Below are 27,939 nucleotides of genomic sequence, written 5' to 3'. Positions count from 1 at the left end.
CGTAAGAACTGCGTAAGTACACATTTGGTTGTAAGAATGCTTCATGAATGACGCTTCATGAATGATGATGTATTTGGTTCTTCAAAAAACTGCAATAAATCACAGAGTACCATGTGGAATATATCAATTATCACACATATCGTGATAATATCGTATCATGTATCGTATCGAATCGTGAGTGAAACTGTGAATCCCAGCCCTAACTACCATATTGATGACTCTGCACTGTTTCACATTACTACTTCAAATCCAGAATTCTTCTATGATTAAATCACGCTGCGAAAAACACTATAATTTTGACCAAAAAATAAAAGAAAGACCTGCAAATGTTTGTTAAACTAAAACAAAAACAAACTTCCATTATCTCTGTACTGTCCTTGTGAAGGGTGAAAATGAATGGAGTACTTCGCATTGTTATGAGACAAAGACTCGTGTAGATTACAGTGAATGAGAGACAGACTGAGAGACGGCGAACAGCAAAGAGTTACGGACCAAATGGACGCCCTTGTACGAAATTATGATTATATTTGTTTGATTGTCATGGCGATGGAGCCCAAAACTCTTTTCTGCGCTTAAATTTAGGAGCTTAAACAGTTTTTTATTTAAAAGTAGGAACATTTTACCACATGGATTTAGCACAGTTTGTAATTACAATCCAAGAAACCTGTGATTAGCATTATTGACTCCCCGAATCGCCTCACCTGACCTTTGGAGCTAATGATCGGATTAACAGGAACAGCTTTGCACTTTATTTGTGAGTGATTTTTTTTTTTTTCCCCGACTTCCCTGAACTTCCCCAATCGTTTACAGGAAATGGGTTGTTTCAGCTCATGGTTTTAAGTTCATTTGATGCTAAAGACTGGTAGAAGGAAGTTAGGCTACGTTCACACTGCAGCCTGAAGTGACCCAAATCTGATTTTTTGGCCCCTATGCGACCTGTATCTGATCTTTTAATGACAGTCTGAATGACACAGATCAGATTTTTTCAAATGCGACCCAGGACACTTGGATATGTGCTCCTAAAACGGATACATATCTGATCTTTTGGCATGCGACTTCAGTCTGAACGGCCAAGGCGCAGTCATTCACCTAGACGTTATCAACAAGCGACAAATGTACACAAATGTTCTTCTCGTCATACGAAAATTGTTAATGAACTGAAGTGAAGCACATCGCTATCCCACCACTCATGGCTACGTCTCCATATCCACAAGTTCCTTTCAACGGACTGTCCCACAAAACGCCACGGCCACAAACCTCGTCCTTCTCCTTCTCAGTCTCCTCCTTAAAACAAGTAAGTTGTTCATGTTCTGGCTCCGGTACGAGAGGAACTTTCAAATCTCCAGGTGCTCGATGCTGCGTCCATGTTTGGACAACTTCCGTAAACACTGAGCACGCTCGCTGTGGCTGATGTTGTCGTGTTCTCCTGCACATGCAGGACACTTTTGGGCCGTTTACTGTTCACACTGGAGTCACATACAAGTTGCATTTAATTGGAAATGTGAACGACCTCGCAAAAACATCGGGTTTCACAAAAAATATCCAAATTGAGCATTAAGCCCTGCAGTCTGAACGTAGCTTTTGTTTGTTAGGTACGAGTTAAAGTGTTTAACACATTTTCTGGCCACCCAACTGAAGACGTCAGTGTCTTTAAGTATATGACGAAGATACCCTATACTGTCTATGTTTTACAGAGCTGAATCACATACCCTGCATATTTAGGCTCAGCTTTTCTCTCAAACAGAAAACACTCCTTATTCTATCTTGTGATGTCATGTGGTAACACAGGAAGTGCTCCAGTGTGTTTCTAAACTCCATAAACCTTCACTAGAATCATTTGGATGGTTTCAGCCCTGGAATTTCCAATCTCTACTAAACAAAAGGTATAGGGCACTCTTAACTCGAAAAATACCACTACATGACATCACAAGTAGAGTGTGAATCAGGCACATTTTTCTGTCCGAGCAGGGCCTGCGTCCGACAGAGCAGTGATTGAATTCAACTCAAGCCCGACACAATTAAAATCACACTATATTCACAGGCCAGCTAATGACACATGTAGGATATTGTTTGTGTGACCTCTAACGGCCACAGAGACACAAACTACAAACACGGGGTATAGCGAAAATAATGAGAAAACTTTATTACTCACCTCTCATAAGGTGGTAAATATAAAATGCAGCGTCATCCAGATTATCCATAGAAATTGTCCTCCATAAATAATGACATCCAGTCCACAAAACAGCACTGTTAATCCAGTTTGAGTAATTCACGTGTGTCTGTTTACATCCACACAGTGTGTAGACTGAGATGAAGCTGCAGATTTGCGATAGTGACTCTACTTCCTGTGTACTTTATCGCCAATTTGCAAATCATGTATCTGACATATTGCACCACATTTCACAAATAATTACCATATTTTTCGGACTATAAGTCACTCCAGAATATAAATTGCACCAGCCAAAAAATGCATAATGAAGAAGAAAAAAACATGTGTAAGTTACACTGGACTATAAGTTGCATTTTTTGGGGGAAAATTATTTTATAAAATCAGGGACCAGGAACTGATATTTTATCTTGAAAGGCAAGTTATAGTAATAATGACAGAATAAAGAACAACAGGCTGAACGGGCGTTAACATGTTAACATAACATATTAACAATTATTCAGATAACTATAGCATAAACAACAGAACATAAGTTTCCAAACTCTTGAGCTCCCTCCAAATCACTAAATCCATTGAATCCATTGAATTCGTCATCCTCAGTGTCACTTCTGAGCAACTCTGCGCAACTTTGGTTGTCACTGAAGTCCATGCTTTGTCATCCATGACTTCAGGAAAGTTGCATGGCGCACCCTCCCAGTGTTCACCATTCCCGCTTTCTGCCAGTGCCTCACAAGTTTCTCGCTCACTCCAAACTTTCTTTCTGCTGCTCGATTACTGTTTTCGCCTGCATATTTCACTACTTGCCGCAGGACAGTGTTTTTTTTCTGCAGGAGATATGCACAGAAAACTGATACACAAGCCTAGAGCGCCGTCTCGTGGCCGTCAGTATGAAAATTTGAATATATAAATCGCAGGACCACCCAAACCATGAAAAAAGTGCTGCTTATAGTCCGAAAAATACGGTACACATTTTTGAATTGTATCTAAACTGGAAGTGCAGTGCTCTGATTTTTTGAACACTTAAGAGTCTCAAAGTGAGTGGTTTAACTGTAGACAGGAAACGGCTGATTCGCTGATGTGTCAGAGTCCGACCCGAGCCCGAACAGAAGTTTTAAAGATTTTTCCATACCCATCGGAACCCGTCGGACTTCGGTCATGTCTCCATGCTCTAATCACAAGATGGAACAGAGCATTTTGAGCTTTGGAGATGAAGACAGCTTTATATGTCATGGTTACTCAAACATGTGTGAATGAAACCGAACACAACTCCATGTATGTTTTTGAGAACAACAAAAGTCAATTTTGCGTAATATAGGACCTTTAAAAAAATTTTCATTAGTCTATTTAACTCTATTGTGGCAACTTCTGTCCTCTGAAAACTTTTTGCCTTTCAAATTTGCACACGAAACACTATCAGGAGAGATGGTGCGTTGAAGTACGTGCACAATGCTTGTTTTTTTTCTATTGTCGCTTGCCGGTAATGGCTAGTTAATGATCTGGTCATAGGATCCCAGGGGAGCACTGGAGCAGCCCCCCTGACTTTGGCTTGGCAGAGGTCACCGTCAAACCACTCTCAAACCTATTTTTCAGCGCGGATTGTCTTCTCATCAGCGGTCCCCCGGTCACATCATTCAATAATCTGCTATCATCAGTCTATTTCTCAATCATTATCTCAAGTCGTCTCAAAAATGACCCCTTTGTATCACCGAAAATCCTCTTCAAGACTCCCCTTCCACAGCACAGCGCCTCAGTGTCCAATCATAAAAATATAGTAATTGAGAGGGCAGTGTTTGTTCTTTGGTACAATAAGAAACCCAAGCGCGCCGGTCTGTACAAAGATAGCACTCTTGATGGTGGATGTGATGAAATGTTCTGAGAAAATGGCCTCTTCCCCAAAAGATCGGCTAACGATGCGACACCCGAGGACATATTTTTGTTTCATCAACCTGTGCTCGCGAAAGAGAGTGCTCAGGAGGAAGGGTTTTCTTTTGCTAATGGGGAATATAACAGAAGAAATACTAAAGTGATTAAGGCTAATACTGAGAAGTGTAATTAACATACTTAATGGGTTTCGGATGGCTGCACGGACTTGCTATGCATTTAGATGGCGTTATACAGTTTGGACTAAGAGAGCAGTGGCCATTTTGGCGCTGTACTGTACGTTACGATAGACTTCTTATGATTTTTGTAGGTCGAAAAGGTCAAAGCGTATTTCTGATGGAATAACGATGGTTTAGTGTTGCAATCCTCTTAAAGCTGCGTTGTGTAACTTTTCTGGTTGAGGGTCCGTCAAATGCTTTTCTACATAGAGATGTTATTGGCAGTTTTCCTACGGTCATGGAAATCCTGGAAAGGTCATGGGAATTGAAAATGTCATTGTCCAGGCCTAGAAAAGTCATGGAATTTTAGCGCCTGTTTTACATGAGAACACTTGCGGGTAAAAACAACTAAATGTTTTATTGGAAGTGTCTTTCCTTTAGATGGTGATGGCGTTTTTGGGGCTTAAAAACGCAAAAGTCTAAAACTACCCTCCAGAGTGAAAAAGTTGAAGATGCTCCGCCATAGTGTTTCCATCTACACTGCCCTAATAAACTTACAGGAGGCATCCCAACAAATGTACAGAATCTGCGGAGATACTGTTAGTGAACAGAGAAGTATCAGCAATCACCTCTGTCAAATTCTGGATGCACCAGTTCGTCGCAGGCGAGTCAGACGGATATGGACGAGACCTGGAGAACCAGTCGACGGTGGGACAACTTTGTGAAAGGAGTAGCTGATGAAAATGCGTGGCGTGAAAACTTCCATATGTCCAAAGATGCACTTGTTGCTTTAAGTGAATGCATACCCAAGTGAATTCCACACACTTTTGAGTCACCGTATGCATGCAGATTTCCTCCCAAAAACGCTCGTCTAAACACTGATTAGAAAGTGAAGACGTGACACCACTTTTGCGTCTTCTGTTCAGACCATCATCATATAAACGTAGCCTTAGTGTCTCTTTCACGCAACTACAGTGTTCTGTTAAAGGCACAGTCTAGAATTTTGGACATAGGACCTCATTTCCTAGTGAGCCAGAGAGTTGAAGACATGTGGACACACTTTTTTAAATATTCCATCCAGTCCTTGTATTTGCAGAGGTCACTGGTGCTAGGCTAGTGCATGTCAAAGGCCATAGTTGGCTTTCCACTTAAAACAGTCTTGTAGATGTCTATGTTGATAGAATAATGTTTGAAATAAAACTAACCTTGCATCGTGTGAATCGTTGCATGTTGAGGGACTTTTTACTTTGTGGGTAAGATAGGTGCGAGGTGATATCAGTCCACCGCTGCCAAGCTTTCTATCAGGAAGTACAACTCACTGCTGCTGCTCGGACATAAATCCTTCAAATGCAAGGTTGGTATTACTTCTAAAGTGATTCTGTCGACACAAACATTTACATTGACAGTCTGGTGTAATAATAGATTTGCTTCAGGTGTTTTGTGGAGTGGCAGGATAACTATGGCCATTGACATGCACTAGTCTAACACCAGTGACCTCTGCAAATACAAGGACTGGATGGAATATTTAAAAAAGTGTCTCCACACGTCTCCAACACTCTGACTCACTAGGAAATGAGGTCCTATGTCCAAAATTCTGGACTGTCTCTTTAAGTTATCATCAGGCTATTATTATTATTTCTGAAAGTCTGCGCCATTTGTTTAAAAGAGATGACAACAAATGCACTGACAGTATTTTGAATGTTAACTATAATCACAAACCATAAGGTGAGTGGAAAGGGTTATCATTTCATATTTAGCCCTAAACGTCTGATCAATTCTACACATATAGGTGCCGTAAAGTCATAGAAAATTCTTGAAATTTTGTCAGTGAAGAGAACTTTCTATCTTCAAGGAGATGAAACCAGACCAAGTTACATGTCAGATCTGTGGAGAGGCACCCGCGCTCACACTCAGGAAGAATATCTGTTTTAAGGTGTACAATAAAACCAGCTGCAATGGAATAAATGTAAGGTAGAGCCGTTTAATGCCATACTGTGGAACATTCCAGGAAGAGCAGTGACCTATTTATAGAAACAAGCAGGTGACGGACCCCAACCAAAAAGTTACATAGTGCACCTTTAAGCTCTTTTATAAATTTTAGTCATTTGAATCAATACTGTCATTTAAATCATCTCAACATACTGTACTCTCAATATATTCAAAATAAAACCTCTTCTTTAATTCAGCATATGCTAACAATCTGCACTACAGAGCTCTTTAAATGACAAGCACCACTCGCTCGAGCTGAAGTGCCGAAGGGAAAACGAAAAAAAAAAAAAACTTGCATGAAAAGTCAAATGTGATTGAATAAAGATGTGAGCGGTTGCCTGACGCGTGCAGGTGTCAGTGAACATGGCAGGGAGCTGTACTTCTAATGGGGTCATCATTCTCTACACTATTAAGAGTCTCCTGGGCTCCTCGGTCCTGCAGGGTTCAAATCTGGTTCACTCCCTCACTGTCACCTGAAGGAGATGAGATACTGTGATACTGTAATATACTAATACTACCGACCGATGCCATTGCTTTGCTTGGGATGTTCCGCAGTATGGCATTAAACAAATATAGCTTGTGTGTATTCAAGTACGAGTGTTTTTATTTCTCAAAACTACCACAAAAATAGATTAATAACATGAGCAGATCCCACTTCTCCACAGATCTGACCTGTAACTTGGCCTGGTGATGTGGCCTGCTTGTCTCCATGGAGACAATTAAATCAAATGCCATACTGTAGAACTTTCCAAAAAAAAAATAAAAAATAAATAAATCCTTGTTGTTGTACAGTTGTAGGGAGTATTATCTGTTCCATAAGGGTGAGTTGTTGTACAATTTTATGGAGTATTATACATAAGGATGAGTTGTTGTATGGTTGTAGGGAGTATTATATTACATACAGGTGAGTTGTTCTACAGTTGTAGGGTTTATTATATTACATAAGGGTGAGTTGTTGTACAGTTGTAGGGAGTATTATTCATAAGGATGAGTTGTTGTACAGTTGTAGGGAGTATTATATTACATAAAGGTGAGTTGTTGTACAGTTGTAGGGACTATTATATTTACATAAGGATGAACTGTAGTACAGTTGTAGGGAGCATTATCTGTTACATAAGGGTGAATTGCACAGTTGTAGGGAGTATTATCTGTTACATAAGGGTGAGTTGCACAGTTGTAGGGAGTATTATCTGTGACATAAGGGTGAGTGGTTTACAGTTGTAGGGAGCATTATCTGTTACATAAGGGTGAGTTGTACAGTTGTAGGGAGCATTATCTGTTACATAAGGGTGAGTTGCACAGTTGTAGGGAGTATTATCTGTGACATAAGGGTGAGTTGCACAGTTGTAGGGAGTATTATCTGTGACATAAGGGTGAGTGGTTTACAGTTGTAGGGAGCATTATCTGTGACATAAAGGTGAGTTGTTGTATCCTCTACCAGAAAAGTTGCACAGCACACCTTTAAACTCAGCTACTAAGAAATTGAACTAGTTAATTTAATACGAGCATAGATTTATTTTTTGTTAGGTCATATTAGAAATCGTATTTATATATTTATTTGTTTTAATTGTATTTTAAAAGTGTCATTGCAGTTTAATACCTGGTAAATCTCACACCACAAAAGAATATATATACACAATTTACAGAAGAATTTTGAGTGTTTATTTACTTTTTAATACTTTTGACAAGTGCAATTTTGTTTGATTGGTTAAACATTTTTTTCTCACTGTTTTCTTTTTTATTTGGCAGTGAAGTTAGAAAATGTCACTTTTTTCTAGCTACTTAATGTCAAAGAAAATCACCTACTCAAACAACTGTTCTGAATTCTAACCTTTTTTTGTTGGTGTGTTCAAGTGCATGTAGCAGAATAGTATGTTTTGACATTCTTAGACTTAGACAAACTTTATTGATCCACAAGGAAATTATTACACATTGCAATATATTATAACAACAAAAGGTTATCTGTTACATAAGGGTGAGTTGTTGTACAGTTGTAGGGATCATTATGTGTTACATGCAGGTGAGTTGTTGTATAGTTGTAGGGAGTATTATCTGTTACATAATGGTGAGTTGTACAGTTGTAGGGAATTTTATCTGTTACATAAGGATGAGTTGTACAGTTGTATGTACTATTATCTGTTACATAAGGGTGAGTTGTCATACAGTTGTAGGGAGTATGATACATAAGAATGAGTTGTTGTACACTTGTAGGGAGTATTATATGTTAAATAAGGGCGAGTTGTTGTACCGTTGTAAGGAGTATTATATTACATGAGAGTGAGTAGTTGTATAGTTGTAGGGACTATTATCTGTTACATAAGGGTTAGTTGTACAGTTGTAGGGAGTATTATATTACATAAATGTGAGTTGTCGTACAGTTGTAGGGAGTATGATACATAAGCATGAGTTGTTGTACAGTTGTAGGGAGTATTATATGTTAAATAAGGGCAAGTTGTTGTACCGTTGTAAGGAGTATTATATTACATAAGGGTGAGTTGTTGTACAGTTGTAGGGGTATTATACATAAGGATGAATTGTTGTATAGGGAGTATTATAGTACATAAAGGTCAGTTGTACAGTTGTAGGGAGTATTGTACGAGTGTAGTCCTGTATCTCAGTGTTTCTCACATTCGTACCTCTGGTCTCTGTCAGGTGGAGTAGACGGACCTCCGAAGTCCCCCTCTGAGAACACTAAATGTGGCTCAAATGGGTCACGGTTGTCACGGCAGCGGCTCAGATATCAATCTTAATTACGGCCGAGAGTTAGCGACGATTAGCATTAGCGACTCCCCAGGTGTAGCCTCTGGGACCCCCTGCAGTCCCCCCAAAGTCTGAGAGCTTTAATTGTAACTCAGATAATCAGGTTTCCAAATGGGACCTGGGAGATTTCTGTAGCATTTGACCTTCATAAACTACATAATAATCGTTTATTATGAACTCTTAGTTTATCCATTATAATTAAAATGTTGTTATAATTAAGACATTTTATATTTATAATACCTTGCCTCATAAGACTTAATGTTTCAATTCTTGGACTGGATCTTTTGTAGATGCCAATAGCAAAAACAACTTATTTCAACAATGTATTTCACACAGTAATTATTTTTCTTATTGTCATGAAAAGCTGTGTTTCAGTTGTAAATATATAATTTTGTCTTAACTGGTTGTATCTTCTAGCATATTATTATATTTTCTGTTGCATTATAATAAAAAATAATGCTGTTTTGCTGAAATTATATGTTTTTTGTACATTTGTATTATTTGTATTATTATAAATTATTTATATTTTTAAAACTTTTGTTTGCCCAACATTTTTCTGCAAGTTTCTGCACAAAACACATCTCCACAATATCACCGCGTATGTTTGTATTTATAGTTTTTGTACTAAATACTGATTGCTATTCTCTCTCCTCTGCTCTTGTAGTTGGTGCTGTTCTCTGGAAAGCTGAACACTATCGCCAGCATCGTGACCATCTTCTTCCTGCTGGTTTACGCCGCTGTGGATCTGGCCTGTCTCGCTCTGGAATGGGCCTCTGCTCCAAACTTCAGGTACTGCAGCCTAGAGTTCAATAGACTGTGTAGTGTGTACTGTTGTCTATTACCTTATCAGTGATCAGTCTTGTCTGATCTCAGGAGTTACGCAGGGTTGGGCCTGGTTAGTACTTGGAAGGGAGATTCCTCGAAATACTGGATACCACAGTGGGGCAGCTTTGGCTCTAGTATTGGGTGACCAGATGTCCCTATTTACCCGGGACAGTCCCAGTTTTGAGTCTGTGTCCCCTGTCCCAGCAGATTTATCCAAATCAAGTGATTTGTCCCAGTTTTATACAAGAGATGTCCCTGGTGTCCCTATTTTTGACCAATTTATCTGCCAACAGTAAAGAGAGGCATCCATTTTCATTTTGTTTAGGTAAAAAAGCTGCTTAAAAACGACCAAAACACAAAGAAAATGTGACTATATTGACTCACATGAATGGGGCATAACAATTTTCTTTAATTACGCACTTGTTTTACAGTTTTATTATTACCAACCACCGCATACCAGGAGTGTCCCAGTTTTTGGTTTTGAAAATCTAGTGAGTTGTACAGTTGTAGGGAGTATTATGCGTTACATATGGATGAGTTGTTGTACAGTTGTAGGGAGTATTATATTACATAAAGGTAAGTTGTTGTATAGTTGTAGGGAGTATTATATTACATAAAGGTGAGTTGTTGTTCAGGTGTAGGGCGTTTTATCTCTTACATAAGGATCATTTGTTGTACAGTTGTAGGGAGTATTATGTGGTACATATGGATGACTTGTTGAACAGTTGTAGGGAGTACTTTTACATAAGGGTGAGTTGTTATATAGTTGTAGGGAGTATTATATTACATAAAGGTGAGTTGTTGTACAGCTGTAGGGAGTATTATATTATATTTTACAATTTTATTATTACCAACCACCTCAAACCAGGGGTCTCCTGTTTTTTGATTTTGAAAATCTAGTCACTCTTCTCTAGTGTAAACTGTTGTTGTGTCCATAGGCAAGACACTAAGGATACTAGTATAAGCGCTATATAAATATAATGCATTATATGATTGATAATGGACTATTGCAACATTGCCTCGTAGTTTAAAGTTTATTTTGTAACTTTTCTGGTGGAGTTTGTCTCCATGGAAACTGCAGTATGGCATGAAACTGATGTGTCTCCATGGGAACAAGCAGGTGACACAACCAGTCGGATTATTTTTCATAGAATAAAAACACCTATAATTGAAATGCAAGACAGATACGTTATGTTAAAGGTCCTATATTACACAGAATAGATTTTTGTGAGCTTTGAGTCATGTTAGAATGTTGTTACCTCATCAAAAAACAGAGCTGGAGTTGTGTTTTGTTTCATTCACACATGTTTGAGTAACCCCTTATTCACTAGCTAGGACCACGCCAACAACGACAGAGTGCGAAGAAGTTTATTGATAATGTACGAAGCGAGGCAGAGATGGCTGGGTTGAGACTATGGGTGGGGGCTCCGTCTCAATCTACAATTGGCCGAGCCGGAACGGGACCCCCCCTGTAGGGGTCTTACGACTGAAAGACAAAATAAGGGATGGGAGGGTGGGCTTGAGTTAGCCGAGACAAACTGGGATGATGGGAAAGGCTGCTACATATAGGCTTCTGGGAAATTAGAGGTGTGGTCGAGGTGAACTGTGGTTCGCTGGTGAGAGGAGAGGGCGGCTGAGGCGTGATCCTGCTCCTGAATCTCAGTTAATCGTATTAACTACATTTATTAGCACACATACATCGTCAAAGCTCAGAAGGCTCTGCTCCATCTTGTGATGGCATGCAGTGGTAGTTTTCAAGTTAACGTCGCCTTTTACCATTTTGGTAGATTGGCTACTCCGGAATAGCCTGATTCATTAGCCGGTTTTACTTTGTTTCACTTCGTACAAACCGTCTGACCTCGCAGCCTTAGATTTCGTTTGCTTAATGGTAGGCGGGTACTTTTTATCATTTAACCAATCGCTACTATTTGGTCGTCACATATGTAATGCGCCTCTAACGGCCTAACTGGTATATTAAGCTTTTCCCAAATCCCATAGGAAGAAGGACAATAACGTCTTTCCCCTTAATGAAACTTACCAAGCATCTCTTTGTTTCGACTTTAAATCCTCAATCTCGAGAATCGTTGACAACACTGAATATATCACTCTTCCCTGACTGGCTGGTGCCCAAACTTGCACTTCCGGGGTTTTTGCGAACCTTCTATTGTATTTTGATTCCTGACCTAGTCGCTGGAGAGAAACGAAACTGAGCGGAGGCACTAGGTGGCGTCAGCCTGGCTAACTCCGGGACTGAAATAATTGAAACGATTCAAGTAAAGGTGTATAAAAACAGTGGAACCCTTCCTGTATTACCACATGACATCACGAGGTGGAACAGAGTGTTTTCTATTTGAGAGAATACAGCCTAAATATGCAGGATTTGTGTGTTAAGCATGCGTGAATGAAAGAAAATACAACTCCAGGTCTGTTTTTGATGAGGAAACATTATAACATCCATTAGAAAATAGCATAAGATGGGCCCTTTGGAACATTCAAGGCAAAGCAATAACACCATCATCAGAAAAGTTACACAGTGCACCTTTAACTATCGCTCCAGTCCCTGAAGTTAAAGCTTGCTCTAATAGAAAACCACCCATGTATTTCAGTCTGTGGCACAGATCGGCATAACTAAAATCCTCATGAGCGCTTATAACAGGCAGGTGCACACAAAGCATCGCCCGAGCGGTTTTTACATTCAACTGGATTCTGACCTTTGCTTCTGTTTATCCCGCCTCCCGCGCCCCCTGCAGGCCGCGCGACGCCGCAAATCCTCTGCACTTTTGTTTTCGCCCCCGTCCGTCCGCCGCCATTGTTTATTCGCGTTTAAGCCCGGGGTTTATTTGCCAGCTGGACGCTACTATGGCGACGGTGTACTAATTAAAAGACATAAAACTGGCCGCCGCTCACCGCCGCTCATCGGAGAGGGACCCGTTGTAAAAAAGCATATTCGGTTTGTTTTTTATTTTCCGCACAGACCCGGAATAGATGTTAACCGTGCGTGGAGGGGAAGCGTAAAAAGAGTTGAATTTACGACGACGAAGCGCTGGGTTTGTATTCCAGGGACAGTCGCAATGATCTTGATTTATTAAAGCTTCAAGGCATTTTCACTCAGCGCTAACATAAGCCACCACTGTGTTACCGCGTGGTTAACATCCCCTGCAAGCGTCCAATTCACTTGTTTATGGCCCTTTCTATACAGTCGCAAGTGTAGCTATCCAAATATAAGAGTTTTGAGATGAAAAAACATGCAATCGTTTTCGTAAAGATATACCACACAAGATTAAACCCCAGCACCGTCTTCAATGCACGTTTTTCGCGATGATAACCAATAGTTGTTATGGACGAGAGGAGCTGTTTAAGCCCCATGTATCATTTTATAGTAGTGACAAATAATGCGGCATCCATTATAAATTCTTCGAGCGCTACGGTGAGATGAAGCATGGTCGAAATCAGGATGCACAAAGCGACGTAACGACTGGCGCAGAAAAATAAAAGGTATAGGAGGTGGTCGAAAATCAATATTGTTTTTTCTTGTGACGCTCGTCCTCATCTCGGGCTGTAGATACAAATAAGAGATTTCACAGCTGCGTTTCGGTATGTGAAACGCCGGAGGAGATGGCTTCAAGGTAAGGGTCATTTCGGCTTTTTAGAAGAGTGAACCATTATCTAAAAATATATGACTTTGTTTTGGAGCGCGAGCGTTAAATGAAAGGTTGAGAATTTGCACGGCACCTTGGTATTACCACTAATAATAAGCTGCATGCTGCTGAAAGTGTCATTACATTTTTCATATTTATCAGTAAAGAAGACCTTAAATGATTTGACGCAGTACAGAACTTTGCTGTTGTTGTCTGCTTACATAACAAATATAGTTGAGATATAGTTATATTACGATATTTTTATATTTATTTTTTTCTTGTACATACACATTTCTATAATTATGCCTTATTTGACACCAGTCTGTTGCTATTTTTGCTACTTTTTAATTTATTTTTACCATTTATATATTTTTTTTCATTTCGTTATTATTATATCTTGTGATGTGTGAGCTACTGTGTCCAAATTATTTCCCTTGTGGATCAATAAAGTTTGTCGAAGTCTAAATGTTATTGCTTTCCACAGTATGACATTAAACTTTTCTACCTCCATGGAGTCAAGCCACCAGGTCAAGTTACTGGTCAGATCTGTGGTGAGGCAGCCACTTTGACAGTAATCTGTTTAGAGAGGGGTGGTTTTGTAGGGAGATTAATTTTGTGTGTCTATTTTTTTTTCATATGAATAATTTCAAAATTGGAAAAAAAAAAGAATGCATGCTGTTCCATGTATGTTTTAGCAGTTTAATGCCATAGTGTGGAACATGTCAAGCAAACAATAATATATCCCTGGAGAGTGGCAGTAGGTTGTTGGCAGTGGAACATTCAACAGAAAAAAACAAAACAAAAAACTTTTAAATGCCCTGTATTACACAAAATTGACGGAGTTGTGTTTTGTTTCATTCACACATTTGAGTACCTTTTTCATGGCTTGAGTGATCCTGCAACTTATACTCAGGTGCGACTTATATATTAAAATATATAATTTCATATGTTCATTATTTTCACACTGACAGCCGTGAGAGGCTCTAGGCTTGTGTGCCAGTATCTGCTACTCCTATTACTTCTGTACCACTGTCACTTTGCGGTACTACTATTACCACTACTGCTGCACATGTCTCCTGCAGAAAGAGCAGCTGTCCTGCTGCAAGTAGTGAAATATGCAGCCGAAAACGGTAATCAAGCAGCAGAAGGAAAATTTGGAGTGAGCGAGAAACTTGTGAGGGACTGTTGAAAAGTGGAGGATAATCTAACTGCAATGAAGAAAACAAAAAAGGTAATTGTGGGAAAAAGACTTTAGAAGATTTAGCTAGAGTTGGCGGAGTTGCTCAGAAGTCACACCAAGGATACTGAATTCAATAGATTTAGTTAACACCAGACACCTATTTAGCCTGTTGTTCTCTGATGAAATGTCTGTTCTTGGTCTCTGATTTTATAAAATAAATTTCCTCCAAAAAATGCAACTTATGTTTTTTTCTTCTTCATGATACGTTTTTTGGCTGGTGCGACTTATACTCCAGAGTGACTTATATTTATACTTATATGGTAATCCTTTATTATTAGTCTTCTTACATCTGTAAAGCTCAAACTCATACTCTCTATTCCACCTTGTGATGTCACGCAAATGTAGTTTTCAAGTTAACACCTTTTAATTCAGTAGAGATTGGCAGTTCCAGGTCTGAAATTATCCAAATCATTCTAGCGAAGATGTATGGAGTTTAAAAACACAGTGGAACAGTGGAGTATGACCACAACTCTGGGTGTGTTTTTGAGGAGGAAACAACATTATAACATGGTAGATCAGACATTATCTCAACTCGACTCAATATCAAGGAAATGACATAGAATTAAGATAAGATAAGAGACAAGTGGACCACAAGATCTGTTCATTGGGTCCGTTTTACATATTCAGAGCTGCACGTATTTGTGAAATGGACACTTTGAACTCCTCCAAGTGAATACTGGAGCGAATAAACAGTGTCAGTTTGTGTACAAGTCTGAATGCGATTTTGAATAAGGCTTATTGAAATACCAGGACTGGATGACTTGGGAAATCTTACGCCTTTTGGGTCTGCTGTGTTGGCACTCATCGGAACAACATTTGACTCTTCTCTTCTTCTCCGGCAGCTCAGTTTGGAAACATTTGACTAGAAATGAGGTTCGTAAAAACTGAGCAAACACAAAATTATGATGTCAAGAGGCTGAAAACGACCTCTTCCACTTTCATCTGGGAAACAAAATAAACACGGCATTGAAATCTGTGCAAGGTTTTCAAATTCTGTGTCTAAAATTAACTGCTCAGGGAGAGTTTGGCGGTGTTTTAAGTTGGTGTTTTTGGACATTCTGAACCCAAGATCCGAGAAATTTCATTCACAGTAACTACTTAAAGGTCCTGTACCTGATTTTTACTGCCTTAAAAATGTGGAAAAACAGACGAATATTCAAATTATTCACCGTGATGAAAAACAGACCTTGACTTGGGTTTTTATTTCATTGACACACATTTAACAAACAAAACTTAACATATTTAGGCTGAGTTCTTCGCTAAGCTCTTCTCTCAAACAGAAAACACTCCAGCTTGCGATGTCATGTTGTAATACAGGAAGTGCTCCACTGCGTTTTTAAACTCCACACACCTTCACTAGAATGGACTTGCCGGTCTCAAATGAACAAAAGGTAAATGGTAGCTATTAATTTGTAAACTACCACTACATGACATCACAAGGTGGAACTGGAGATGTAGACATTCTAATAATAAAGGTTTACTCAAACACAGTGGTGGAAAGTAGTACTCAGTTTTGTTGCATAAGTAAAAGTACAGATACTGGAGCACAAAAATATAAAAGTAAAAGTATCATATGAAAAAAATTATTTAAAGTAAAAGTATTAAAATGTGTAAAAGTATTAAAGTACCCATTTAAATATGTACTTAAAGATTAAAACGTAAAAGCATCTTGCACCGATTTTCAGATCTAATAAAAGCTTCAAATGAACTATTTTTGATAAAGATTTCTTTAAACTGAAACAACTGAATAGATTTTTATTTATTTTTTCCTACATTTTTTGTTTGTGTATTTTTGCTCAGCCTTTTCGGCAGGTCTCAAACTATTAAAGCAGTACTTTTACTTTTCAGTCCAGTTAAAAATGTAGTAGAACAGAAAATATGCCTCCTGGGCGCCTTCCTCAGGAGATCACCTCAGGAGGTGTTCTGGACGTCCACGTTGGGCACGTCCAACCAGGAGGAGGCCCCGGGGAAGACCCAGGACATGCTGCAGGGACTATTGTCTCTCTGCTGGCCTGGGAACGCCTTGGGGTCCCCAAAAAGAGCTGGAGGAAGTGTGTGTGGAATGGGAAGTCTGGGAGTCCCTGTTTAGTCTGCTGCCTCTCCAACCCGGTCCCAGATAAAGAGGAAGAAAATGGATGGATGGAGTAGAAAACAACGATACCTACTTTCAAATACAGTAAAGTTCAAGTAAAAAGTACCGACTGTAAAATGTAATCTAATCCAATCCAACTTTATTTGTATGGCACATTTTATAAACAAGACAGTTTCCAACGTTTCTAAACATTTCACTTTATAAATCAGCAGAATTATGTTCCAAACAAAAGGAACGAATGGAATCAATAGATAAAATAATAATAATAAAATCTATGAACAAAAATAATAAAATCAATAAATACATTTAAAATATAAATAAAAGATACAGAGGACCACACAACTCAAGACCCATTTTTACTCTGTGGCTAAGACAAGACTTAAAACACTCCACTGTGGGGGAGCAGAGCGTTCCAGGGTTTAGGACCGGCCACAAATAAGACCCTGTCCCCCTTGGTTTTAAGTCTCGTCTTAGTCACCACAAGCTGGAGCTGGCCCTCAGACCTAAGTAAAATACAGATACCTAAAATTTCTACTTTACTACATCACATTACTACTTCTACTTTGTTACTTTCCACCACTGCACCAATGTGTGACTGAAACAAAACAAACTCCAGGTCTGTTTATAATGAGGAAACAACTTCATAACAGATCAGAACATAACGTAATATGGGCCGTTTAAAGCTCCCCAAAGTCAATTTTACGTAATATAGGACCTTTTATAGCTTCATATTTTCCTCTCGCATTAGTCTATGGTGCAGCGAGAGAGATAAGTTTAGCCTTAGCTTTATATTGTCGGACACAGGCGAGATTAGCTGAGCGCCGTGACAGCCAGCCCACTTTACTATCAGCGCCCACGACTCTAACAGACCCCAAATAGCGACCGAAACGCGAACGCTTTCACTGTATTCTCCCACATGACCCTCTGTATACTATCAGCCTATGCCTTTATCTCTGCGTGACCGCTGGCACAAGCTCCGGGACGCAGAGTTAAATCCGTACCCGCTCTCCCCCTCTCTCTTCTGGGGGGACTCTAGCCCACCAGACCCCCTCACGCCGATAAGACCCGGTCCAGCCTGGCCCTCTGCCCCCTCCCGACGCCTTTTACCCGTTAATTGCGCGGGCTCGCTGTTGCTCCGTCAAGTTGTTTGCGGCCTTGTTTTAGCGTTATTTATTTATTTGTCTCCATAATTTGCCAACGCGCCGTGCCTCTCCCATTCAGACGCCCTCTCCTTCGTCTCATTCCAGGCGAAAAGAATTAAAAGCCATTTAGCTCCGGCGCTCCCCCCCGAGAGTTGCTCTGTAATTAGCATAACTAATTTAGCAGAAATATTTCCCTTTGCCTCCAATTCACAGTTGTGTGCATAGCGCTGGCACGGGGAGCCAAATTATGATGTGGCGTAAAAGATGTGTGCTTGTTAACTACGTCTGGGTTGCTAAGTGAAGGTAGATTTCTGTGTTGTAAACCCAAGTCACGCCACCGAACGCTCTCTAATCACGCTTTTGCAACTGGTATTTGTAGTTTTTGTAGTCCTGTATCTCGAGCGGAGCTGTAGGAGAGTGTTGGAGAGTCGGCTCCTCTGTCCAAAAATGTGGAAAAACAGAAACAGCTGAGTTGTAGCGGTACAGAGTTATTCTTCATTTACCGTATGCATTCAGAGCATAATAATTACATAACGTGATGAGTGTATAAGTACTTTTCACAACTTTGGAAGACCCCCTGATTTTCGGATAATAAAATGCTTTCTGATTTTGACCCCAAGAGCTGTTTATACTGTATACGGTATTTTTCGGACTATAAGGTGACACTTGAGACTGATCCCTTTGCCCAGGCGTCCACGATCCATTGGCAGATTGTGGCGTAATTTGTCCCTTCACCTTTCGCATCCTTGCTGTTTCGCAGATTTTGTGTGCTTTTTTTTTTTTTTTTTTTTTACAGCGTATGAATGCACATTGTGTTCCTCCCCCTGCGTCCTGATTGGCTAAAGGACAGTAGACAACTGTTAATCAATCTCCTCCATGCCGTGTCTCCTGTACAGTACAGAATGTTCAGAATGTTCAGCTTGACAAATTTGCATAAATGTTGGATCTCTAGCAGTGTGATTCTGAAGTGCTGTATGTTTGCAAGATTTCACCCTGAAAAAACCCTTAATGTCGACAAAACTTTCTGCACCGACAAAGGCTCCTGTGGTCGCACTCAAAAGCAGAGGAAGAGGCTAACCATCGCACAAAAAGATGGACATCTGGATATAGACACGATTTAGTGGAATATATGGTCTTTCTCTGACCAAGGTAACAAGGCGACGGCAGCGGTGTGCATTGAGTCGACGCAGAACTACTTCACCCTGTACTCCATGAGGCTCCTGACTACAGTAGCCGTAATTCTCCGACAATCCATCAAGTGGTGTGGCTTCGTAGCTTACCAAAGTCGTACTAAAACATTTTGGCAGATATTTGAGCGCCGTTTACCACATAAAATCAGTTAAAACCGTACGCACAACCAGAATTAATGCATAAGGCGCACCAGATTATAAGGTGCACTGCTGATTTTTGAGAAAATTCAAGGACTTTTAAGTGCGCCTTATAGTCCAAAAAATACAATATTTGTACTGGAGCCTGAAAAACTTTGCTCAAATACATGGAAAAAAATGGGTACAGGATGCTCAACTCAAGGACTTTGCAATTCTAACATTACAGGAATAAATTTGACTGTATTTTATCTAAAATGGTACTGATTAGAAGTCTTGTGTGTATAAATAACATCATACACAGCAAAAAGTGGAGTGTTAAAATTGACTCTCACAGAATCAATTTTAACATTTTCCCAGGGTTTATATGAGTCCAATCTGATCTAGAGTTAATTTAACATTTTTGGAAATGTTAATTAAGTAACGCTGGACCAAAGTTCCTGTTTAACCCCGAAATCAAGAGTTATATTAGAGTTTTGAGGGTAAATGGAAAACACTTTGTAGAGTTATCCTGATTTAGCTAAACAACACACAGAGGTGTTTTAATTTTACACTTTATTTTAGTTCATTTAAGATATAATTATGTACAAAACTGATCTGTACAAACTGGTCTTCTCTCACAGAGTTTGAAGTGGAGGGAGATGCCAAATTAATATTAGTTGTAGGAATAGGAGTAAAAGGAGTGGGATTAGTAGTAGTAGTAGTAGGAGTAGTATTTAGGAATAGTAGGAGTAGGACTAGTATTAGGAATCATAGTAGTAGGAGAAGTAGGATGAGTAGTAGTAGGAGGAGGAGTAGGAGGAGTATTAGGAGTAGTAGTAAAAGTATTGGGAGTAGTAGTAGTCAGAGTAGTAGCAGGAGTAATACCAGGAGTAGTAGTAGGAGTGGTAGCAGGAGTAGTAGTAGGAATAGTAGTAGGAGTAGTAGTACGAGTAGTAGTACGAGTAGTAGTTGGAGGAGTAGTTGGAGTAGTAGTAGGAGTAGTAGTTGGAGAGTAGTTGGAGTAGTAGTTGCAGTAATAGCAGTAGGAGGAGTAGTAGGAGTAGTAGGAGTAGTAGTATGAGTAGTAGTGGAGGAGTAGTAGGAGAGTAGTAGTAGTAGGAGTAGGAGGAGGAGTAATAGCAGTAGTAGGAGGAGGAGTAGTAGCAGGAGTAGTAGTTGGAGGAGTAGTAGGAGTAATAGCACTAGGAGTAGTAGCAGGAGTAGTAGGAGTAATGGCAGGAGTAGGAGGAGTAGTAGGAGTAGTTGGAGGAGGAGTAGGAGGAGGAGTCGTAGTAGTAGGAGTAGGAGGAGGAGTAATAGCAGTAGTAGGAGGAGTAGTAGGAGTAGTTGGAGGAGAGTAGTAGTAATAGGAGTAATAGCACTAGGAGTAGTAGCAGGAGTAGTAGGAGTAATGGCAGGAGTAGTAGGAGGAGAGTAGTAGGAGGAGTAGTAGCAGTAGTAGTAGGAGGAGTAGTAGAGGAGTAGTAGCAGTAGTAGTAGCAGGAGTAGTAGAGTAGTAGCAGGAGTAGTAGGAGGAGGAGTAGTAGGAGGAGTAGTAGGAGGAGTAGTAGGAGTAGGAGTAGTAGCAGGAGTAGTAGCAGGAGTAGTAGGAGTAATGGCAGGAGTAGTAGGAGGAGTAGTAGGAGGATTATTAGGAGGAGGAGTAGTTGGAGGAGTAGTTGGAGGAGTAGTTGTAGTAGGAGGAGTAGTAGGAGTAGGAGGAGTAGTAGGAGGAGTAGTAGTAGGAGTCATATCAACTCCAGCTCGAACCCCCATTTAACTTTCAAACATGTTTTGTGTTAAAAACAAAACATTTCACCCTGAAATTTTAACCCTCCAGTTTCTGCTGTGTAGAATTTTCAGTTAACCAAATGTTAAAGCTGCATTGTGTAACTTTTCTGGTTGTGGAAGGTCTGTCACCTATTTGTTTCTATGGATGCGTCACTGCTCTGCCTGGAATGTTCCACAGTGTGACATTAAACAGCTCTACTTTAGATTTATTCAACTACAGGTGGTTTTATAGCTCAAAAATACCTAGAAAAACAAACATTCTGACTGTGAGCGAGGTCGCCTCTCCACAGATCTGACCTGTAACTTGGTCTGGTTTGTTCTCAGTGGTGATAGAAAGGTTTAACACCATCCTAAACAAAGCGATAACATTTAACGGTCCACCTCCACCAGAAAAGTTACACAATGCACCTTTAAACGAATGTAGATGTTAAACCCTAAACTTGGCATTCATCGGAGCGAAACAACGATGTAGCGTGAAAGATGTGTGCTTGTTAATCACGTCTGGGTGCCTAAGTGAAGGTAGATTTCTGTGTCGCAAACCCGAGCCAAGCCACTGAACGCTCTCTAATCACGCTTTTGCAACTTCCTGGTTTTTGTCGCCGGTAAACATTCCGCACTCTTTTTTTTTTTTGTTGTTGTTGTTGTTTTGTGTGAATGGCTCCGCGTTGGCTACGGTTTTATCAGCACCGGGTCCAGGCGCGTGGAGAGCTCCTCTGGGTGCTGCCGAGCGACATGGAAGCGGACCACTTTAGCACAAGCTTAGAGCGACAACACAGGCGCGGCTGGACGGAGTTCAGGACATAACAGAGCAGCCGATAGCCCTGCCAATGGATGTTTGTGAATGTGGACACGCGAAAACTGCAGCCACCAACAGGATTTTGGCTAATTTAAAACTACCCAGTGTCCAGTTTCACAACTTCACTTTATATACAGACTTTAATTGACTTCTAATTATGTTCCCATTGACCAGCTGATGCATATAGCTCGCAAAAACCCCTCTCAACTTTTGCCTAAATGTAGTATTATCCTTTTCGATGATATTAAATGAGATTGCAGTGTGTAAAAGCCCAGATGGATTTTGACTATATGAGGGTGAATCAGAGAAAATGGGCTGTTAAAGAATAATTATAAGAAGATAATGGCGGTGAATGGGCAAAAAGGTGTCTCTCGGTTCAAAATGGCGTGTTTTTTTTTTCAGTTCTATCCGTGCGCTTAATTGGCCCGCATAAATCTTTATTTAAATTTACCTTAAAAATACTTAAATGGATAATAAGTTACAGAGAGGTTGTGAGTCATTTGAAGATGATTTTGAAATGGAACTTTTACGTTATTATAATTTATTTGTGATGTTTTCTGACTTTAGCGTCCTTCACAACTTTAAAACCTACTTTATTAGGGATGTAACGATACGATATTTTTACGATATGCATCTCACGTTATGATATTTATTGCGATACTTGTGGAGGCGAACAAAACTGTGAATATGCTACTTACTTCTTTAATAAAAAAACATTGATACTGTTGATAATGTTTCTGTTGAAATATGAAGAATTAAGATTTCAAAGTGTTATTAATGACATTGACAACCCCAAAGGATCATGGTCTATGTAGTTCCTTCTGTTTTTTAACTATTACTGCACTGTAACAATGAATTTAAGTAAAGAGACTTGTAGTTCGATATATTGTGACAGTCCATGATATTATTGTGAGACTTTTGATGACAATATCACAATATTTTGGTTATTGTTACATCCCTGTCCACACGGTTTCTGCATTTTGATTCATTTTAGGTGAATTTATTTATTTTATTTAATTATATATAAAAAATGCATGAACATTTTCATAATATCAAACATACAAGAAATGAATGAAAAGGAGCAGAAAGAAGAATAATCTTATGTTATCTGCCTCCTTTTCCCTTTTTCAGTCAATACATCAACACCGATGGCAACTTTAAACATTTCAAATCAGTACATTTCAGTTCAGTCACAATTATTAATCAATTGCAAACAGAAATCTTCACTGTTATGCATAACAAATTAGTTTTCTTTTTCATACATACACACTGCATTCGATTTGATATGTTTTTAAATGTCATTACTGTACTTGATTCTTTTATTTCTTTGTCAAGACTATTCCATAACTTAACTCCTTTCACAGTGATGCTTCGCTCCATAACCTTGGTTCTGAATCTGGGTTTTTTGAAATTTTAAATTGTAGTGGCTTGTTCTCCTCTCAAACAAAGTCTTTGAATATTTACAGGTAATACATTGCACTTCGCTTTTTACATGACTTTGAAGAGACTTAAGTCAACAATATCATGCATTTTCAACACTTTAAGTTGAACAAATAATGGGGTGGATGGCTCTTTACAATGACTGTTGATGATAATTCTCAAGGCCCTTTTTTGTAAAATAAATAAAGGTTGTAGGTAAGTTTTACATGTTGACCCCCAAATTTCTACACAGTCCATCAGATATGGTGCAGTTATAGATTTATACAAAGTTAATAATGCTGCACTATTTCATTGTGTTTTGTTTCATTCACACGTGTTTGAGTAAACTTTTATTGTTAGTCTGTCTATATCTCCAAAGCTCAAAATGGTCTGCTCTACCTTGTGATGTCATATAGTGGTAATTTGTTCAGTAGATGTTGGCAGTTCCAGACCTGAAATGATCCAAATGATTCTAGTGAAGTTGTATGGAGTTTAAAAACACAGTGGAGAACTTTCTGTATTCCCACATGACATCACAAGGTGGAACAGAGTGTTTCCTGTTTGAAGAACTCAGCCTAAATATGCAGGACTTGAGTGTTAAACATGTAAATGAAGCAAAACACAACTCTAGGTATGTTTTCAAAAATAAGAAAATAGCGTAATTAGAAATAGGAAATAAGATCTCCCTATTTCTTACCCTAGAATTTAAAATGTCCTGTGACAAGATGCAACTTTATCTCTGATTTGAAGCTATTTAATATTTTAAAATAAAAATATTACTACTACTTTATTACTTTAAGTTTATTAAGGATGACTAAGCTGATTTTGCCGTCTTAAAAAAAAACTGTTTGCTTTTTGTCTATGATGGGTTTTAAGCGCTTTTCACAACTTTCAGAGGTTAGAGGAGAGTTTTGCCGTCACACTAATGCAGACAACAACTAAAATGCTAACCTGCACACTTCCTGATTATGAGACAATAAACCACTTTATAATTAGAAGCAGACAGCACGAAGCAGACTTGAGGGAGAATTATAGTTCTGCGTCGACTCAGCGCACACTACCTCTGTCGCCTTGTCACCGTCGTTTCTGATTTATGGATATGCGTTGCGTTCTATGCACTGCAAAGTGATTCACTGCCACAAAGCGAACAGGCTAGGATTGCGTTCGTGTATACAAAATGAAGTGGGAAAGTAGAGTGAATGTAGGACCAATCAAAGCCCTTATTATCTGTGTTGCTTTTCCTTGCTGTCTGCATTGGTTCGACATGTAGTTTGGAGTAGTAGTATTTCTGAGGTGCACCTCAGTCGACTCAGACGCTCTGCGGAGGGGGTTCAAGGCGAAGCAGACAATTTGACCATAAATTGGGCTTTATTTTGACTTCAAGAGTTGCTTATACGATATATCTATCCTGGGACAAGACACATTTGCTCATATACATGGGGAAAAATTGGGTAGGGGACCAATGGTGGAAGAAGTACTTGATTTTGTTAAGTAAAAGTACAGATACAGGAGTAAAAAAATACTAGTATCATATGAAAAAATCTACTTAAGAAAAATGATTAAAGTGTCAGTTTAAAAATATAAATGTAAATGTAAAGATTTTGAGGTCTAGTAACGCTTCAAATGTAGGGATTTTGATACAGAATTGTGCTGAATTTTGTTCACCAGAAACAATTGAAACTATTTAGAATGGTTTCTTCCAGCTGTTTTTCGTTGTATATTTTTGTTTGCTCAAACTATGAACGTGAAAAAAATAAACCCTCAGACTTTTCAGCAGCTCTCACATTATAAATACCATATTTTCCGCACGATAGGGCGCACTCAAGTCCCTCCAACCCCATCAAAAAACGACTGCGCACCCCACAAATCCAGAGCGCCCAATACACAAATCCACTCGTGTGTCCCAGCACGACTTCAGTAAACTACAAACCTGCACCACAACACGCAAACACGCACAGAGCAGACAGCAAAAAACACCCACAGCCACACTCATCACTCCACGCCGACGAGGAATGAAATGGAGGAACGAACCGAAAAAGCGAGTGCAATGTGCCACTTGTAGACACAACTGAACAACTGAGTCACTGCGAATACGCCGACAATCCAGCGATCCCAGACAGCACCCTCCCTACACGCCACAACTGAACAAAGCCCAGAGTCACCGTGAACGCACCAAACAGTCCCACTGATCCATCCAACTGTTGGCCAGTGCGATTTATTTGTGAAAAAAGTTCGAAAATAGACCATTCATTGACAGTGCGCCTTATAATCCAGAGCGCCTAATAGTGCGGAAAATACGGTACATTTACTTTTCAGTCCTGGTCAGAAATGTAGTGGAGTAGAAAGTATCAGATATCTTCTCTCAGATATAGTGAAGTAAACATTAAAAAAAATCGACTTTAAAATGTACTTAAGTAAAATACCGGGATCTTTTTTTCTTTTTCTTTTTTACCTAAGTACAGAACTTTTCTACTTTTACTCAGCCACATCTAACAAAAGCTAAGCATATTGGAGAGTGGCGACCTTTATGCACACACATAAACTTGTTGTATTATTTTATATTGATTTGCGATGCATTGGCTTCTTGTGCTGTAATTAGATTGGAGGTTTCTTGAGGTAAATGCAGTTTCCTCTGACGTAATGTCTCTCTCTCTCTCCACCTTATTACTTATAGATGTATCTTCTCAGTCTAAAGAGCCTCTGTCCCCTCTTTGTCCCATTATGATGACGTCTTTTTGGCCAAAGCGCGCATCTGGGTTCACTTTTATTCACTCTTTGCTTCTGTTTTTAATGTCTCTAAGGAGTTGATTGGCGGTGATTATTGCGCATTGGTTTCGCTGACTCATGTAAGTGGCTCGAGCGAGGCTGGAGCCAGGTGAGGGGCTGATGGGAGGAAAGGGAGAACAACAACACGGCTTTTATTCTAATAAATAGATTAGGTAAAAAGAAATAAACAAAGACACTGTCCATGGGTTTCAGAATAATGAAAAGTTAGGTCTGTTGTCGTAGCGATTGACAGTTCCAAACAAAATATTGGCATGATACAACAGGAAGCTAAAACCTCTGAATACCAAAAAGTTTTCTGAAAAAGTAAAGTAACAATAATATTTGTCTTGGGCTGTATTCAGTGCAAATATACATATTCAAATTATAATAGACAACAATATGTGAACATTTCCAATCTGTGCATCATTCGTTCATTCATTTTTCAAAATAAAACCAAAAAAACCACACAAAAAAAACTATTAACTGCTGTTTCCTGTTTCTGTGACTTAAACTGCCATGCTGGACTTTTGTGCCTCATATGGACTGAACCAGGACTGAACCAGGACTGAGTCTCGGGACGGGCCCGGAGGTGCGCCTGCGCAGACTGTCGGGTGATCGTGACTGAGACCGGGACCGAGACCGGGACTGAGACCGGGACCGAGACTGAGACCGGGACCGAGACCGGGACCGAGACCGGGACTGAGACCGGTTCAGTCCTGGTTCATCGTTTGCCATCATTTGATGTGATGATACAGTATTGATATCGTGAGCTACTGTATCGATATATCACCAAGGGTATTTTTTGGTATATTTTACAAAATTATTTCGTTACAGTGCTACGGTTTAGTTTCTTGTTCAGAGGAAGGAAACTCATTTATGCAACACATTTGACATTCACTGTTTTGATGATTAAAATGTTTGTGTTTCATATTCACATTGCACAAGTGGTTTAACAAAGACTTTTAGTATCACAACCATGATTTAACCTCTATTTTTTATTGAACTGTATTGAATCATTTTGAAATATATATCTCTATACAGTGCACTTTCGATTTGACATGATATATCGTATCATAGCCTATGTATTGAAGTCTATGTATTCTTAATGAGCCCTAGTGGGGTCCATGGAGACAGGCATGTGACGCCATCAGGTCTAGTTACAGCTTATATCTGTTGAGAGGCAAATTTTATCACAGTATGAACATATGTTTATCAAAGTGTCTTTTTCAGCAATAAAAACATGTGTAATACAACCAATGCAACATTCACAAGCTCTACTGAGGTCATTTCACGCAAAGCAAACACTTCCATAGAAACAAGCAGGTCTGTCACCTGCCAACCTCCTCCAGAAGTTACATAGTGCACCTTTAACAATCCATTTTAATAATGAAAATAGTAAAAAGGGACATGGGCAAACATTTTAAGGATGATGCAAAAATGATGCAGACCAACAATTACCATGCTAATGTACTTCCTAATTATCGAACAATAAAAGATGCAGACAGCTCGCAGCGGACAGATTTGACCTCAAGAGCTGCTTATACAATATGTCTTTTCTACTTTATAACTGCGATATATTTTTATATTACTATATTTTATTGGTAACACAGTTTAGGGACCACATATTAATAGTTAACTAAGTGGTAATTGGTATGCTAATTAACTGTTACTTAGATATTAGTTGGAATTAATCAAGATTTCAGAGTATGGACAAAAACATTTATTGCAGACATGTCAGACTCAGGCCCGGGGGCTAAATTTGGCCCGCGATATAATTATATTTGGCTCGAGAGATCATATCAAATATGTATTAGAGCAGAATTTTCTTGTTATTTTATATTATGCATGTTCTGGATTCAGTGTTTAAGCAAAACCATTATTAAACATTTATTTTAATAAGAAAAGGTTTAAGATTACATATCTCGAAAGAAGAGAAGACATGCAGGTGTTGTTGAAATTTTTCAATAA

At 39.2% G+C, this 27,939-nt stretch overlaps 1 protein-coding gene across 1 annotated transcript in view; it reads left to right on the top strand.

Annotated features, from left to right (window-relative positions):
- The window catches only part of zgc:153039 (uncharacterized protein LOC767698 homolog), a 148,357-nt gene that overhangs the window by 86,246 nt on the left and 34,172 nt on the right, over positions 1–27,939 (top strand). The window contains exon 10 of the mRNA XM_055166791.1: positions 9,620–9,744. Coding sequence (XP_055022766.1) covers positions 9,620–9,744 — 125 coding nt within the window. The remainder of the gene's footprint in view (positions 1–9,619; positions 9,745–27,939) is intronic.

The sequence above is a fragment of the Boleophthalmus pectinirostris genome, unplaced genomic scaffold, assembly GCF_026225935.1.
Source record: "Boleophthalmus pectinirostris isolate CB_2022bp ecotype Guang Dong unplaced genomic scaffold, ASM2622593v1 HiC_scaffold_9, whole genome shotgun sequence".
Lineage (NCBI taxonomy): Eukaryota > Metazoa > Chordata > Actinopteri > Gobiiformes > Gobiidae > Boleophthalmus > Boleophthalmus pectinirostris.
Note: the sequence above shows the minus strand (reverse complement) of the source record. Positions and strands in the feature narration are given on the sequence as shown.